We start from the raw sequence: 17,403 nt of genomic DNA on the forward strand, positions 1-17,403 counted from the left end.
AGAATCTCTACACCACCATCACCAATCCTGACACAATCACAATTATCGTAGTCTTTATATAAAAAGTCATTGGAAAACAAATAGTATATTTCCTCTGTTTTAGGTTTAACAATGAAACCATCTTGAGCACTGAAATCAGCATTCCAAGCAAATCTGTTGATTAACCCAATTAACCCAAGATAAGTCACTCAGCCCGCAACACAAATCCTGCCATACAATAAAACAAACAAATATACAAACAAACAAACAAATAAACAAACAGGAACAGGTGGAAATAAATTCTATGGTGAGAAAAAGTGAGACGAATTACCTTGTTCCAAAGTTAGTTTTGGGTCCTGTTGGAGAATCAAGGGCTTCCCCTGGCTTGGGTGTCCGTTCTCTGTTCATCTGCTGCAGAACTGAATTCAGTTCACTAATCACATTGGCCTTGGGATCTGGGGTAGGTGGACTCTTAAGTTCTGGAGGATCACCCCAGAGTTTTGATGTCCTTTGTGTTGGGGTTTTAGGAGGGTCAGACTGGGCACCCCCTGGTGGTGGTGGGGCAGGAGGCATCCCAAATGTTTCAAGGCTCTCTTCAATTAAAGCATCCTTGTAAAGTGCATTGCTTTTGTTGATGATAGGCTTCATTTTTGGCTTGGGTGGGACGGGGGGCCTGTCGACCAGAAATGCTTGCCCATCTGCATAGACCGTACAAGTGTCTAGGTTCTCTCCACCCTCTGAGGACAGGGTGGAAATGCTGGACACGGTTGAGATAGTGCTGGTTGTCTCCAGATGTGGGTCACCACTACTCCTGCTGTCTACTTCCTCAATTCCCGAGTCAGTAATGGGCTCAAAGTTCTCAGGTGGTGGTGGTGGGTAATTGGGAGGCATGCAGTTTGACAGCCCCATCGGTTTCTTGAGTTCTGCATTGGCCATCAGTGAAGGTGCTATATGGGCATGATAAGGAGCAAGGGAGGACCCCCCTGTTCCATTTTTCCTTTGCTTCAGCAGCTCAGCAATGGCGCCTGCCTGGTCCTCTGGGATATCGAAACTGTTGGCAAACTCAAGTGGAGGTGGTAAGGGCTCTGAGAACACAAATTCTTCATCAATGTCTACAGAGGCTAAGGGTGGAGGGGGGATGCGGAAGGGTAACTTTACAGGCTCATCCACTGAGCTGATGGTGATGATAGTCTTGCCGTGGGGGCCAGCAGGCTTGGCATTGGGCGCTTGAGGACTGGTAAGGGTCGCCATCTGATTGGGGGCTGGCTGGTTAGGGTCTCGCAGCTCAGTGGGGGCACTGTCAGGGACAGTAGGTTCCTCCCTTTCTCCACCTTTGACTATGCTGTTCTCTTCAGTCTTGGTCCCATCCACAGTGTGCACCATTAGGAGGCCAGCAGACTTCTGCTGAGAGGTGTCTACAATGTCTATTAGCATATTTTTCTTTTCCTCCTGTTTCTTCTCTTCTTTGGCTGAGTCAGACTCATACTTGGCTTCTGTCATCTGCCTTCTTAGGCCCCCACGCTGGCCTGGCCGCCCCATGGTGGCAGTCGTAGCAAAACTGGGTTCCATGTTGGAGCGCATTTTGGTGTCGATAAAAAGAGGCTTATTGAGGTCGGGTTTGGGGGACTCATTCTTTTGGGTTGGTGGCTGAACCTGTTCTTTCATGGCCCGGTCTCTGGCAGCTAATGCGAGAGCCAGGGGGGAGTTGGGGTCCAGTGCCTTGCCCGTAACAGGATGCACATAGTTTCCACCATTAGTATTGTATGTTTTGCTTGTAGGCAAGCTGACAGGACTGTCAAGGTTGGGACTGTTTCCTGTCCGCGTGCTGAGAGGCTCCCTCACTAAGGTGGGCTCAGGAGTGTTGAAATCAGTCACGTTGCCACCTCCCTGAGGAATAACCAAGAGCGAGGAAGGAGGAGCCATCAATTTACGCAGCCGCTCGTCGTTGCTGAACATGCCCTCATCAATGGATTTTGACTGCCGGAGGCGGGGGGTAGGGGTGGGCACCGGATCCTCATCACCCATATCAGTGGAAAGGAAAGCCGGAGAGTTCCTGTGGGCTTCTAACCTCTTCTCCCGATCCCGTACTGCACCAGCAATGGCCGCTGCAAATGGGTTGCTGAGGTTTAGGCCATCCTCGGGCCGCAGCTGACCTGGGTGATCTGGTGTGGAGGTTTCTATCTCCATGCTGCTGCCTTGGCTGCTCTTGCCACTACTGCTGGTGGAGGGCTCCTTCACAATGATGGTGGGAATGGGGATGGAACACGTCTTTTCGGGGCTGTCCTCCACATTGGGCTGTTTCACCAGCATACCCTTTCTCCTTGCTGGCTTGGCGGGCACATACAGTGCCTTGTTGCTCAGCTTTCCCACTTCTGAGTATGGGTTTTCAGGCACATGGGCCCTACGGTTACGAAAGTTCTGTTGAGATGAGGCATTCTGCTTGTAGTCCTCTGCCTCGTACTGCTCCGAATTCTGTCGATAGTACATTCCTTTGTCCCGGCGGATTGTGCCCACATTAGCATCCCCCCTATTAGAGACAGGCCCTTTAGCTGCAGAGTTCTGGTTGAAACCTTGTCGGACAGTGCCATAGCCTCTTGCTGTGGGTGATTTGGGGGTGTTGTAAGGGGGAGAGGGAGGAGAGATCGCTGGTGGAGGGGGAATATCCTCTGATGTGTCAGGCATAGAAAGGCTCCTGGTAAATTTCAGCAAAGGAGGTGTAAGGAACTGCTTCTCCTCTTCAGTGATTCCTATGAAACAGAGAAATCACTCATCTAATTAAACAAAATAAGTGGAATACATGGGTAAATGGGAAGAACTTCGGAAGAATTTAACACAATTCAATACTTTAACAATTTCAGGAATTGCAAGAGTGGCTAAAAAATATAAATGGACAGAGTCTAGATCCATGTACCTCATAAACCAAGAAGGTACAGGAGCACTACTGTAAAATTTAGAGGAAAAAATGAGGGGACCAGTCATCAAATCGACAGTGCAATTAATATTTTTCAGCTTTTGCATAATTTGTTCTTTTTGCTTAAGTATTTAAAGCAGTGAGTGGATTGCAGTGATTTAGCAAAACAAGGAACAATTTTAGGACATCTCTGAAAATATCATCAAACCAATCACATTTGTCTTGGATCTTACAATACCGATAGTGGATAAAGCCAAAATGAAGGCAAAGAGGAGCAGGATTGCAGAAGTGATTGGAATGTGCTCTCCTGTATTAAGCTAATGTGCACTTCTGCACTTTCACCTCGTGATTTAGTGCACACATCCCAAGACATAAAGCCATTACACTTAGATCATGCCGTTATCTACCAATCAATAGTTCAGCGGAGTGAAAACTCCCTGCAGATCAAAGTCTTCTGTTTCAGTCAGAGCACATAAGGAAATGTCAAGGAACATCTGACATACTGGAGAAGTGGGAATATAAGTGCACATGCTGCAGTCACCCAGCCACTGGTATTTTATATTTCCTACTACTAAATCTTACACCTAATTGGGAAACCACTTTCCTAACAAGACTCTGTCTCATCAAAATCTAAACAGATTTTGCATTTTATTCAAAAAGGTTCAGGGAAAGGATGTGTGATCTGCTGTATCTCAGTACATCACGTCATCAAACTCTTTGTGAACCGAGAATAACCCTTTATGATCTTGAGATGTCAAGTGTTACTAAGCATTTGAGGAGCTGTGCCTCAATGTAAGAATGAGGTTGCGGTGGAGAGGAAGGAGCTGAACTGGTACAGCAGAGCAGGGACATCACCTATTGACTTTTGCCTTCTCATCGTACCCTTTGGCACACCCAGGTAGGAGCCTCTCGAACTCCCTGGCACTGTTGGGGGTATGGCGGCCACACCCTGGCAATCGTACACAGACTACAATAAGAGAGAAGGTTAAGAGAAGAAGACATACTATGAGGACGAACAGGCATACCTGCTTGCTAACTGATCCCATCGCACAAAAAAATAAAATCATGAAAAATAAGTGTGGCTCATTAGTCTTTTTTAAAAAACGAGATTGCTTCCTCTGGGACATTGAAGTCTAGGCATCAGATTAAGGTGAGCAAACTCTCTGACATTCAAAGGGGAAAACAATCTCTCTGATACAACAGATACAACAATGATTATGAAATGAAGCACAGCTCTCCTGTGAGGGAACAGGCAAATGATTCAACCATATTTTCAATCATTTTTTCTTAGCAGGAGACAGTCCGTATCTCCCCCATGTCTCAGGCTCTGAGAAGTCTCACGTGCAGGACTGTAGGAAAGGACAGCTCTTCTGCTCAAAGTGGAGCAGCACCCAAGAGAGACGAGAACGGCTCTACTTACATCCATGTCAGTGGTTGTGGCAAAACACCTGCTGGATGGTCGCGGCTTGATGGTGGCAACCCTCATGTCAACAGACACATTTTCCCGTGTGGGTTTCTGGGAAGGCATTTCATCCACTTTGTCTGGAAAACATAAGCCATGGCCCTTCACAACCTGCCAGTCATCCTCCAACAAACTATCTCAATCAGCCATCAAGCCAGTGACTAAAGATCCTTTCCATAATGCAGATAAAAGGATATGAAAACCAAACAGAATCAGAATTTCAGACAGTGGTCAACGTCAAAGCCGTGCAAGCTTTATCTGTTTGATCAGACTGCTCTTACGCCTAAGCCGCTGCGCAACATGCTAGCAGTTGTTTGTGAAGCCACCATGCATTGGATGATTACTTAGTGTGACTTGAAAAACAATCCTCTTCTTCAGACCCTCAATATTTGAAGGCTTAGCATCTATACAGAAACGGAAGAGAAGGAAGTTCAGTGCTGGACAGGGTGTGCCATGAGGCAGCAAGTTAAACCACATGCACTGTCATCTTGTAAGCCACACAAGGCTCATAGACTGAGGAGAAACCTGCACAGCTTAATGACTTTGCTCCAACGGTATTGGTATCTCTCTTAGGTATCTCTCTTAGGTATTCTATATTATATTCCGTAAGCAGAACAGAGCTTTAATGAGACTAGTGGAAGATAGAGTTTCACATTTATACATCACTGAATACCAACTTTAGCCCTACATTTGATCATCTAACAAGCAGAATGCCAAATAGAAAGGGAGAATGCATATTATTCAGCCAGGTTAGTGAAATCAGCTGTGTTAGAAGTACATCTAATTTAAACCAATCTCGAACATCTAGAACACTGCTATAAGATTTTCCTCCTGTCTGACAGACACAAACAGAGCCAGCTAAATCCGCCCCACTTCAGCATCATGGTTCTGGAGGACTGTAAATTTCAGAATTATAAAAATACATATATGAAAAATTAGGCTTAAAATGTTCATTTCATATAATACAGTCAGAAAAAGATTTCTGGATTCTATGTGCAGAGACGGGCAAATAAATCTGAACCCACCCATTTGCAGCAGGACCTTATCCTCCCTTGAATCCAACTTGTTTTCTACTAACACTACCTACCACCACAATATCACCAGCAGCTTCCCTGCCCAATGCAGCGCCTCCTAACATATCAATGGATCACTGGTGGGGGACCAGGTCAGGACAGACTACTCCTCCTCTTGAAACCATCAGATTGATATGGTAAGTTGCAACAGAAACACTTGAAATGTCTTTGACCCTGCTTTCCAGGTGGAATGTTTCTATATTAAACAAATGCAGCACTATTGCCATGGCAACAGCTTGTGTCTCAGTGAGTCAAAGAAGCTGAAATATTATAATGGCTTTAAAGAAAATAGTGTCTACTGTTGGGAGAAATAATTTGTGGAATCTCTTTCCTTACGTAAAAAGCAATTCAAAAATTTGACCCCAAAAGCCCTGTTACCTTTAATCTTGGGCTTTATTTTTTACATATCTTATGGAATCATATATTTTAAAGGGTAAAGGGGGCATTCAAAAAAGAAAAGACACTTTATTCTTGGATCAAATTAACGTAAATACAGATTTATGGTATTTAGACACTCAAACAGAGTGCCGTAATAGGTACTGGAATAAACCTCAACACTTCACATACAGAAGTGTATGTGATACTTAAAAATATATTTTATAAATAATGCAGAATTTGTTTTATAAATTAAATATATTTTTATAAAAAATATCATGGTAATACAGAATATATAAGGTTGCAGTTGACCACTAAAATAACCATAAACTTCACAACTGAAAAAATATGTCTTTGTTTAAATATAGGCTTGAAATTATTTCAGTGCATTTTTAACATCATGCCGCTTTTTATGGTGCTTTATAAATATACTATGAGAAAGAAAAAGTTTACCATGCAAACTTAATACACAAAGCCGACAGATCAATAAATCAACAATTTTTAAAAAATAATAAAACACGAAAAATGTGTGGTCAAATAATAAAGAAATTAGTAAAATAAAATGTATTGTATAAAACATGCCTGGATAAACTTACCACCCTTCTTTTTCCTCAAGGTGGCTTGAAAGCAAAAAAAAATCAAACTTTAATACTTGAGTTACAACTTCAAAGACAAAAAATATGCTACTAATTGCAACTCCCTAAACAGTGAAGTGAATTTCCTTTTTACTGCTATAACTATAAAAGGAGGTTCTGCTTATTTCCAAAAAATAAGCACAAGATATGGTGGAAGAACAGATTCAGCTACTACTAATTATAATTGTAATTATATGTTTTTCTCTCCAGAACTGATACAAAATTACTACATTGCTAACTTGTGACATTGTTTGTTTACCTGAATCCAGACTACAGATTCTACAATGAGTTTCATGGTAGCTATTCATACACTGAATTGGTTTTGACACTGCTCCTATGGATTTAAGAAAACTACACTGGAGTAGCAGGTTTTTAAACCAGTAATATACACACAATGTTTTTGAAATGGACTGTGCAATAAACATTTTGACCTTTTTGACACCACTGACACTCCTTTGTATACATGTAACGGCAGCAACACCAACAAAAAGTTGCAGAGAGACAGTGATCAACATAGACAAGAAAAAAGAAACCTTTTGAAAAGACGGGCCAAGGTAAATCTGTGGCTGCTTTGGATGTGCTGATTGCCATTGACCACAATAACATCAGTGAACATGGAAATGCCATGAAAAGCACAGGCAGAAACCACAGAGAAAAGCGGGATGACCTAAGAAAGGCAGAATCTCACACGCTGCAGAAGGCGAAGTCACCAGAAAAGTGCAAGGAACCATTTTCATAAGGACTATCTCCACTTAATATCTCCCTAGAGTGCCTTTTATTTCTGCTGATACTGTATGGGGGTACAGTAAAGTCTGTGCCAATATCCTTCCCAAGCATAAGAATACAGAAAACCTTTCCTTTTACCAGAGGGTAAAAATACCAGACATAAAATAAATAGATACAAAACATTAGTGGCATATTTCACATTATGTAGCTGGAAAAGGAGGTGGGACAAATATTGTAATTCATTTCAGAAAGAATAACATCAATTTTAGCCTTGGCACAAGGTCGATGCATGGGAACAGATGGGGAAAGAGAGGAAAATCCTTTCTGATCTTGTCTATTCTACCTCAGTGGCATTAGTTTCAACTATTCATATACTACATAATTTTAAAATGCTTTATGAGAGAGGTGGAAGGCAACCTAGTGAGGTTATCAGATTTATCCAACAATATTCTCTAATACTATGTTCTATACAGGTTTTGGGAATCAACATGATTTCATGTGAATTCAACTGCAGAAAAGAGAATACGACTGAAAAATAAAAAAAAATTTTTAGATACAATCACATACAAAATTTTACAAAATTCTTCTGTGCATAAAAAATAGATTAAGACAAATGTAGCATGAAACTTTGTTCTAATGTAATTTGTCTGGGTCTTGTATTTCAGTATAGACCTTAATTAAAAAAAAATCATTAAAAACCCTCAGTGGAAAAAAAATGAATTCCCATGAGACTTCACTACATCAAACAGTACACATCTTTGGGAGATACTTTTTACATGTGTACCACATAAATTCTTTACAAAGCAAAAAAGTGTGTGTGTGTATATATATATACACACAGACACATAAATATATATTCAATCAATTATTTGGTAGATTCAAAGCCACTATATATTGTATTTTTTGTGAAAAAACTGAAAAGTCATTACTTGGATAGAACTATTACAACTATTTTTGTTTTGCTATTTCTTTCGCAACATTAAACTCCTTTAAAGTGCTTGATATTTTATTACACAAAAAAGGCCAATATATTGCTCAGTTTTCAAAACATTTATTATAATAAATGTGAATAAATATGCATTTATAGGCTTAATAGAAATGTATTAATAATTAAATTGCCCTGCATCACCCCTAGTCTTCTTAACAATTACTTTCAATTAATAAACAAATCAATATGCCTCAGTGGCTCTGGCCAGCAGGACATCTACAGGAAGTCTTAGTTAACTGCCCACAATTCCTGTGCTATTCGCTAATGAGAGTATTTGGGACAAAAAAGACATCTTATCTGTTTTTCAGTTTATAATAATGGACACTGAATGAAACAGGTACAGTTTAGGAAGTTAGGATGTGTTTTTGTGGTCAGACAGACTTAGCACTAATTCTGTCTGTAGACATTGTGAAGGGGTCTGGGGCTGTGTGGTTTCAGAAACAGGAAAAAATACAGACAAATGCAGGTAGGTTCTTAATAATAGTACTGCAAAATGGAAATGGAAAAAAAGAGACACGGAGGTACCCAAACAGATCAGGCCTGGAAGGGCAGCAGCCTTATTTCCTGACTGTGGAGCCCATTTTTAGTTTACTCTAACAAATGGAGACCTGGTGAGAATTTTTCTCTTTTGTAATTCTCACTAATAAATCTCGCTCATCCAGTGTTCTAGAAATGGTTGCCCTTTGTCACAGACACCATGCTAGCCATCTCAAATGCTGTCAAAACAACCTAATGATTCAAACATTACGTTTTCTTTTTCAAAGTCACATGTTCGAATCTGCAACACACAGTCAGCGTTTCATGTCAAAGGACAGATGGACCATCGGAAGCAGTTAAAGTGAGAACTCTACTTGTGGTGAGAGAAGACAATTCATGAAGAACAACAGAAGTAGGAAAGCAAAGCTGCCAATTCCCGTTTTGGACAATTACAGTACGTGAGGCAGGGACAAGAAACATATGGAAATAACATCAAAATGAGAACACCCACAAATAGAAACGAAACAATAAATTACTTCTGACTGCTTACCTTTGTCCACTAATTGCATAGAAAAAAATTTAAATAATGATTAGAGAAATGTGTGACATGATTGAAATATCCACTGTGACTTTCAGTTTTGTGTAACAATATTAATAAAAATATATTGCCGGTTCCCAGCCATACTGTGTCTAAACCTTGACTTGTTCTTTCCCTTTACAAAAGCACATGAGCCGACATGCTGCATGTACAGTCTGCCTTTCCAATCATCTAGAACATGCGTTTACCACTGAAATTGGCCATGCTTACCTAGCTCCTCGAGTTCAGAGGTCATTGACTTAGAGCGCATGGACAAGGCAGTGGTCGGTGCCCTCTTTGGAGGTGGAGGTGCTTCAACAATAGATCAGAGACAAAGGAAAGGGTGGGAGATTTGGATTTAATAGACTGAGGTGTATCAATCAGCACAAAATCCAGAAGCAATGCAGCTCCTGGACTTTTCCATGTAACACCTCAGACCAGAGCTCCTAAACAGGACTGAACCCTGAAGGAGAAAAATCAATGAATTTGAACAAGAAATGCAGATGGTTTTGGGGCTGATGGGTTAATACAGGGATCCACTGCTATGTACTTGTGCAATTGATTTCTAGAGTCTTATGCCATGTTCAGGATAATGAGCTTAGCTCCACCCAGTCCCAGAGCCACTAGTGGCCTGTAGCAGCGCAGTGAAGGCACAGAAGTGTTCAAAATGCTGGGTCCTGTTTGCTTCCTGCTCAAGGAGGAGGGCCCAAGCTGGACGCCAGCAAGACGAGGGGCTGCTCCCAACAGGCTGCGCTGGCACAGGGAGCTGGCACAGGGAGCTGGCACAGGCTGGCATCAGGAGCTCTGGCAGTGGCTCCAGCAGATTTCCCCCCAGCAAGAGCCAGGCTTTGCCTCCAAAACCCCCCTGTTCCTTTACACTGGGATCTCATCCAAGGCACTCGGGGAAGACAGCAAGCCATGCACAGCTTTTATCACGCATCTGTGTCATTACCATGCCCATGAAATGAGCTAAATGACTAGCGTGGGGGCCTGGGACAGCCCCTGTGTCCCAGCTGATTAGTTGGTCATTCAGTCGGCCTCAATGTGCTGCAATGGACAAAAGGATAAACAAAGCGGGTGGATAGAGGAAGGCTGCAGTCCTCCTGCCCTTTCACTGCACAGGGGAAGGCATTAGGATATGGGGAAAGCCAGCATGACTCCATGCCGCAGGTTTACCTTTTTTCCGAGCCGTGTCCTCTGGGTCCAGATTCCGGCTCACCGTTACCACTTTTATAACCAGGTGGTTGCCCCCCTGCCTGATCATGTTGACAACCTGCCTGTGGCCGACTTTCACCACATTGTCCTGGTTGACCTGAAACACCAAAGAGAGGGAGAGTTTTGTTGCATCATCCTTAAACATACATTCAACATAATTTTCAATGGACATATCAGCTCTGGAAAAGAAATGAGAGACGGCTTTATACGTTTTAAAAATTAGCATTTTTAAATCCTGGTTTAATCCTGGTTCTCTTGCCATTGGCTACACTACGAGGCAAAAAGACAGTAGTACACAAGAACAAGGTAAAGAAGGAGACACTGGCAATAACCAAAAACTAGCCTGGTAGATTGAAGAAACTTTCTAATGCCAGAAATGACTGTCAACTTATCCAGCAGTGCCTCATGAATCGGAGGATGATCTCAAGTGACCTTTAGAAAGAATGGGACAAGTGGTATGAAATGCACTGCGAGTACAACTCTTAACAGGTTCCTTGAAGCAGGACTGAAGTCTCATAAAACAAGGAAGAAGCCCTTCATCAATGAGAAGCAGGGAAGAGCTAAAAAATTATATTTTACACAGGTGCATACTCATAAATTTAGAAATGAGTGAAACTAAACATTTTTGTTGTGGTCTCTTAATTTTTTCCAGAGGCGTATGTTGTGTCTATTTACTAACTACTAGGGCTGAACTACTTATCTATTTAAAATCGAAACTGCGATTTGAAACAACGTGATTAGTAAATCGTATAGGCTGCAATTTTGCAAATTCATTATACAGCATGTCTAACCCAAGGTATAAAACTGTCCTGAGAAGAGTTTTACATTCTCCCTGTGTGACATTCTCACCAATCAGAAATGCCATGATCCTGGTGTGGCAGTCATGCTCACCAAACAGAAGTGGCCCAAGGCAACTGCGTATACGGCCACAAATCCCGAGAATCCCGAGGAAAACGTTACATTCGTGGCACGAAAAAAAAAAAGATTCCACTGCTGAGCTATAAGTGAATTACCTACCTATTCCGTGGTAAGAGATTGTTTACAGAAAAGTCCTATTATTTATGGAGTGATTATGATGACAGAATTCCGTGGTTGAGTACTTGTACACCCGTACAGCAGATTTTATGTCTTACAAAAATGTTTTGCATACTTGTGTTTTCAAAATCACAGATTTTCAACTTCACACTTCCACATATTTTAGAAGCCGTGTTACAACCACGAATCAGCATTACAAGTGCATAAACTGGGAACAAAACCCTGCATTTAGATTTCTTCCCGTCCCGATGGCATGTGAATGGAGCAGCATTTTGACTGTCAGGTGAATTCAGCCAATAATACCCCCGCAACAAAAGTCAAATGATTTTTGACTGGCTGTCGTGGTCTGAGGCGCACAGATCCCACCCACTTGCCGCGCCGTGTCTGGCAGTTCAGGATTTAAAAACTTTGGGTGCATGGCAAAGCTGCCAGGAATGCCGGCATTCTGAGCGCATGAGTTTATTGACTTGTAATCCTGATTTGTCATTGCAATGTGGCTTCTGGAAATATGTGCAAATGTGAAGCTGCAAATCTGAGTTTGAAAACACAACTGTACAAAATTTTTTTGTCAACAAACTTTGCTGCATGGGTGTACAAAACTAAATTATAAGTACGGAAATCTATTTAGATTTGCATTAGAATACAGACCATTTAATATTTTGATAGTACAGTCGTGGCCAAAAGTTTACATACACCGGAGCGTAATATGCTCAACTTCCATTTCGATATAATTTCCTGTTTAATATTCAACATTCAGTGCATTCCTACAATAATTCCAACCAGTCTTCTTTATTTCCATGAATGATTACAGAAACTCTTTCACTTTCAATGGTTTTATTTACAATGTAAATACTGAAGTTACAAAATTAGTAGGTCTAAAGTTTACATACACCCCAACCACACATTGTCTAATACTTTGTAGCATTGCCATTAGCTTTTAGGCTTTGAGCTGGCCATTCCAAAACATCGATTTTGGTCTGCTGAAGCCATCCTGTGACCAGCTTGGATGCCCAGAAGCATTTATCTTCATCCTTGTGCTTTCTTGCATATTCCAGCCTCGCCTTAAGGTGGCGTTCTTGAAGAAGGGGCTTTCTTCGTGCTCTGCAGCCCCTTAGCCCATTATGATGTAGGACCCTCTGGACTGTGGACAGTGAGACACTGATTCCTGAATCCTTCAATCTTGGCATACTTGTTTCTTTGTCATCTTGGGATTGAAGCGGACCTTTCGAACCAATGCCCTCTCATTGGTTGGTGTCAATTTCGACTTCCGGCCTGATCTTTTAAGGGTCTTCACTGTCCCAAACTTTTGATATCTCTGTACAGTTGTCTGGACGGATGACCTAGGTACTCCTAGTTGCCTAGCTATGGCACCTAGAGAGTTTCCTGAATTCAACCAATATGACACACATGAAAACCATTTGGGGATAATCCACGCTGTTGCAAACACAAAAAAGCACCAGATCACCCTGGTGTATGTAAACTTTTGACCTACTAATTTTGGAGCTTCATTAACTGAACTGTGAATAAAACCACTGAAAATGAAATAGCTGTTGATATCAGTCATGGAAATAAAAGAGGTTAGTTGACATTATTATAGGAATGCATTGAATGTTGGATATTAAACAGTAAATGATATATAAATGGAAGTTGAATGTATTTCACTCAGGTGTATGTAAACTTTTGGGCACGACTATCTCATGTTATAATGCTGCGTCATACTTTAAATCTAGTACACACTGAATATTGAGCTGAAGCTTGACTTTTAAAAAATTATATCGCTATCACAATATCGGTCAGAAAAATCGAGATTAGATATTTTCCCTAAATCATTCAGACCTACTGTAGTAACTAGTCACGCGTGTTGATAAAAGCTACTCAAGGATGCAGTATGCTTGATATATGCCATTGTTTTTGGGTTTCATGAGGGATACAGTTTGCCAAGTCAGTGCAGTCAGAGCACTTTGAGTGCAAGTGACAGCTGACAATTTAGTTACAGTGCTGAGCAACTGTTAATATACTGGAGGTCATTTTTCTGTGCTCAAAAAGCAGGTCAGGCAATGTTTACAGATTGTAAAACCATACATCTGTTATTTTCCCAATTTTCCCCCAAAATAACTGGTAGATTTTACCAACAAGAGGGGATGGATGATTTTGATGATCATTTTCAAATTTGGTAACATACTCTGGAAATCATCTCATGAACCCCCAATGGTGTTAAGATAATGACATAAACAAGTTATTTTTTGCGACACTAAACAGAGTTAACGTTACACTCTTAGAACGTGAATGTACGTGAACGTGAACGTGCTTTTTATACTCTAACCATCCTGAAGCATTCTCACTGCAAGCAGCAGCTAAACAGTAAGAAATCATGCTGTCAAACAAGAAAATTCCCAGTTATGTTACCATTAATATACTGATATTGATGAAGCCGGTGCTGAACATAACTGCAAAAATTCAAACCAACCAATTCCATCAAAACATAGTCAACATCTTACAACTTACACAATGATATTTAAAATCAAATGCAGAAAGTTAGGGTGCTTGTGGAAAATAATGGCATACCCTGCATGCATTACAGCATGATCCACTGATATGACGTGTGTCTGGACATGCATGCGGAGCATGTAAAAGCGAGGGCCATGTGGGGGCCCCTTATCTGTATCTGGCAGCACACTGAGCTGAGTGACACCATTAGGGTGATACAGGGGACCTCCGAGGCCCAATGCTCAGTGAGAGGTCAGCTACATTAGTTAGGCTCACTTCAGTGTAGCCACCTGCCAAGAGAGTGCATCGCATCAATGGTGGCCACTGCAAGAGCCACAGCCCGAAGTCTGTGCTGGGTGCAGTGAAGAGAGGGAGCGGCCTTTTCCAGCAGCTTGTGGGCTCACATCCTACTGGCTGAGGGACCAACTCCGGTGGAAAATGACTACTGACCAGCTGTGTGAGAACTGGATTTCCAATTTATCATTATACCTCTTGGACTGCTGATTCTGCGCTAACACAATCAGCTGTACATTACAGTTTGAAGCAGATTAACTTGGTCTGTCAGGCATTAAATGTTCCAAACTATTTTTTTTTACCTGGTTCATTAACCTACAGTTACCGTGCATTCAGTGTTGGCTGTACCTATCTCACCAAGTTATATTTTTGTCTGATGTGCTTGTGTGCGGCTGTAGCAGTTACACTGAAGGTCTGGTGATGGAGTAGAACATACAAAGGACATACTGTATATTCCATGACATCATCCCTGTTTGGACAGGTGATTTCATAATTGTATCCCTCCTCAATATCCTGTAGCCACAGCTGCAAAGCAGCATATTGATAAAAAAAGAAAAACAATTTTGGTAGTTATAAAGATGTTTCCAGAGAACCTCAGCAATGGCCCTGCAATGTTTATGAGATAAAGGGTAGATAAAGGTAACCGTGCAAAAAGAGCCATGTCTATTTCAAACACTGTCAATAATCCCATTTTAGAAAAGAACAAAACACAATAGAACTATTTCAAATCAGGAGGTCATCAAAGGGAATTTTTATAAATATCCCCAGTATTTGAGATGCTGTACTCTAAAAAAAGACCATAAAGCAGAACTTCTAGTATAGGAAGACACACACACACACACACACACACACACACACACACACATGCTAGATATCTATATCTCTGTGGGGACTATCCTCTCACTTCTTTGGGCATAACCCTAATCCCTGCTATAACAACCTTAACCCCTACCCAGCCCTAACCTTGACCATAAGTAGCCAAACTAAATTCAAGACTTTTGACATTTTTAGTTTTTTGATTGTAGTCACAGATGTTTATAAAATTGAGTTTCCCCTTGTGGGTACCAAAAAATGGCCCTACCAACGTGAAAATAACAGGTTTTTATCACATTGTGCGATCACTTAGCCGCCACAACATAATATATACATAACACACACACACACACAGTTATGAAACGATCTAAAAGGATAAAAGGACAAGGTCTAAGATACCAGAGAGGGCGGAACATGTCAGATGGACAAAAGGCTGTTGTAGGCCTGTCATTAAGAGTAAGGTTACGTGAATAAGGCCAGAACTCAGATGTCATCAGCCACACGACCATGTAGGAAAGGGCAAAATGTTGGTTAGTGCAGCACGTCTGCTGTGTATGTGCATGCTCAGGCATTGTTTAACATAATTCTTGGTTATTAGACATGAATCAAATTCAGAGAGGATAACAGGGCTGAGGCTCATCTCCAGTATATATAGGTCTAAGACCTACTTCTTCAACGGGCACCTTGTGGGACCCCTGCATGCTACTGCAATTTGCCTTCATTAATACATTTCCCTGCACCATAATGCCATGCAAGCAGGTGGGCTCTCATGGACAGCCTGGGGCTCACATTCATGTGAGGGAGAGACTTTCAGATGGCAAACTCCCATGTTTAGAAGCCCTGCAAACTGTGACACCGGCTGCTTGAGTCACTCGCTGGGCTAAACGTCAGGCATATAAATATACATTTTGGCAACACAACATCATATAAACAGGACTTAGTCTTGGATAAACTGTTTTATTTTATTGACAGGGCATTTCTGCATCGCTCTCGTGTTTATCCAGACGGCTCAAGATAATGGGAACTTTCGTGCTACTTTGTGCAAGGCCTGTTCCAGCAGGGAGCTGCACTGTACAGTTTGTCACTTCAGACTGTGGCCATCCAGATGCGGCACCCAAGACACAGAGCATAGCTGCTTTGAATCTGTGCGCTCTTGTCAAATTAGGCAAGTGGGGCCCGAAAAACAATAAAACCTTATTAAAAACTCAGAAGTTAACAAGTCACATCAGACTGACAATAAACTTACGGTAAGCGGCCAAATAAAGCGTTTAAATATAACTGCACAGCTCATGACTCATTTTCTTGCCATTTGATAACACCGATCTGCTTTGAAACAACTGCTAAGACAAAATTTAGATGAAAAACCACAGCATAGGGGACGATGCATCATCTTAGGCAGTGCTGACAGCCACACAAGGAGGGTGTCATGAAGAATGGATCAGCAGATCAAATGGTGCAGCAGGGCACAAGAAACAAAATCTGAAAACACATACCTTTCAGAGGTATAAATGCTTTAAATACATCACATTTTTAAGGTTTCCTTAACCTCCTGAAGTACAGTGGCCCCAAAAAATATCTGGACACATAAGCCATGCTTAAAAATGTTAGAACTTTATTTAGTTGCATAGCCAAAGGTAAAAACAAAATAGCAATCATGTTGAAGATAAATACCTTAAGCGTACAGTACTTTAAGCAATACATTTAACAAAAAGATATTGAGTAGGTTGTAAATCGTCAAACAACAGACATACTATTCAAAACTGAGTGTCCAAATGCTTTTTGGGATCACTGTAGATTTTATCTATGAAAAAATTACAGAAATATTAATGTTTTTTGTTTGCACAACAATAAAATAAAATGTAAGCGCTCCACAAAGATTACCCTGTTGCTCATCCCCTGACATAAATGCCAAATTTGAAAACCCATTTCTAATCTAATTAAATGTCCAAAATGGCTATTTCTGTCTGATCACTTCATAATGGCACACCTCAGGGTGCTTCATTGTGATTGGTCTAACTGACATATCAGCACCTTCCAAAAGTGCCAAGGGAAATTAGATGATATGGCAATCACATTTCATGGTTCCGGTTGCTGTGTGGCTGACACATGGTCTAACAGCTGCTCCCATCAGAAATAAAATCTTTCTGATGACCTGTGATGTTCATAACTAAGCTAACTACACACTGCATTCTCTTGAAATAGCAACTGAGGGAAAAGTCTGCTGGTTATATGAGATTTTGGTAATATCAGTCAAATAGTTTTAAGACCCAGCAATGACACTGCTTTGTTCAACGGGGCTGGCAGAGTCGGCCCAGCACAATCAGACAAGGTTCATTATGATGCATTTGTTCTAACA

At 41.3% G+C, this 17,403-nt stretch overlaps 1 protein-coding gene across 9 annotated transcripts in view; it reads right to left on the minus strand.

The window, feature by feature from the left end:
• shank2b (SH3 and multiple ankyrin repeat domains 2b) overlaps nucleotides 1-17,403 on the minus strand; it is a 193,697-nt gene that overhangs the window by 24,759 nt on the left and 151,535 nt on the right. For 3 of the 9 annotated variants that reach the window (XM_023805278.1, XM_072718090.1, XM_072718095.1), the window contains 7 exons: nucleotides 10,380-10,515; nucleotides 9,435-9,515; nucleotides 6,397-6,420; nucleotides 4,697-4,756; nucleotides 4,311-4,432; nucleotides 3,746-3,857; nucleotides 311-2,726 (listed from right to left, as the gene is read on the minus strand). In XM_023805278.1, the coding sequence (XP_023661046.1) occupies nucleotides 311-2,726; nucleotides 3,746-3,857; nucleotides 4,311-4,432; nucleotides 4,697-4,756; nucleotides 6,397-6,420; nucleotides 9,435-9,515; nucleotides 10,380-10,515 (2,951 nt within the window). The remainder of the gene's footprint in view (nucleotides 1-310; nucleotides 2,727-3,745; nucleotides 3,858-4,310; nucleotides 4,433-4,696; nucleotides 4,757-6,396; nucleotides 6,421-9,434; nucleotides 9,516-10,379; nucleotides 10,516-17,403) is intronic. The other 6 variants (XM_072718091.1, XM_072718093.1, XM_072718092.1 and 3 more) reach the window with 6 other exon arrangements.

Source organism: Paramormyrops kingsleyae, chromosome 11 (assembly GCF_048594095.1).
Source record: "Paramormyrops kingsleyae isolate MSU_618 chromosome 11, PKINGS_0.4, whole genome shotgun sequence".
NCBI classification, from domain to species: Eukaryota; Metazoa; Chordata; class Actinopteri; order Osteoglossiformes; family Mormyridae; genus Paramormyrops; species Paramormyrops kingsleyae.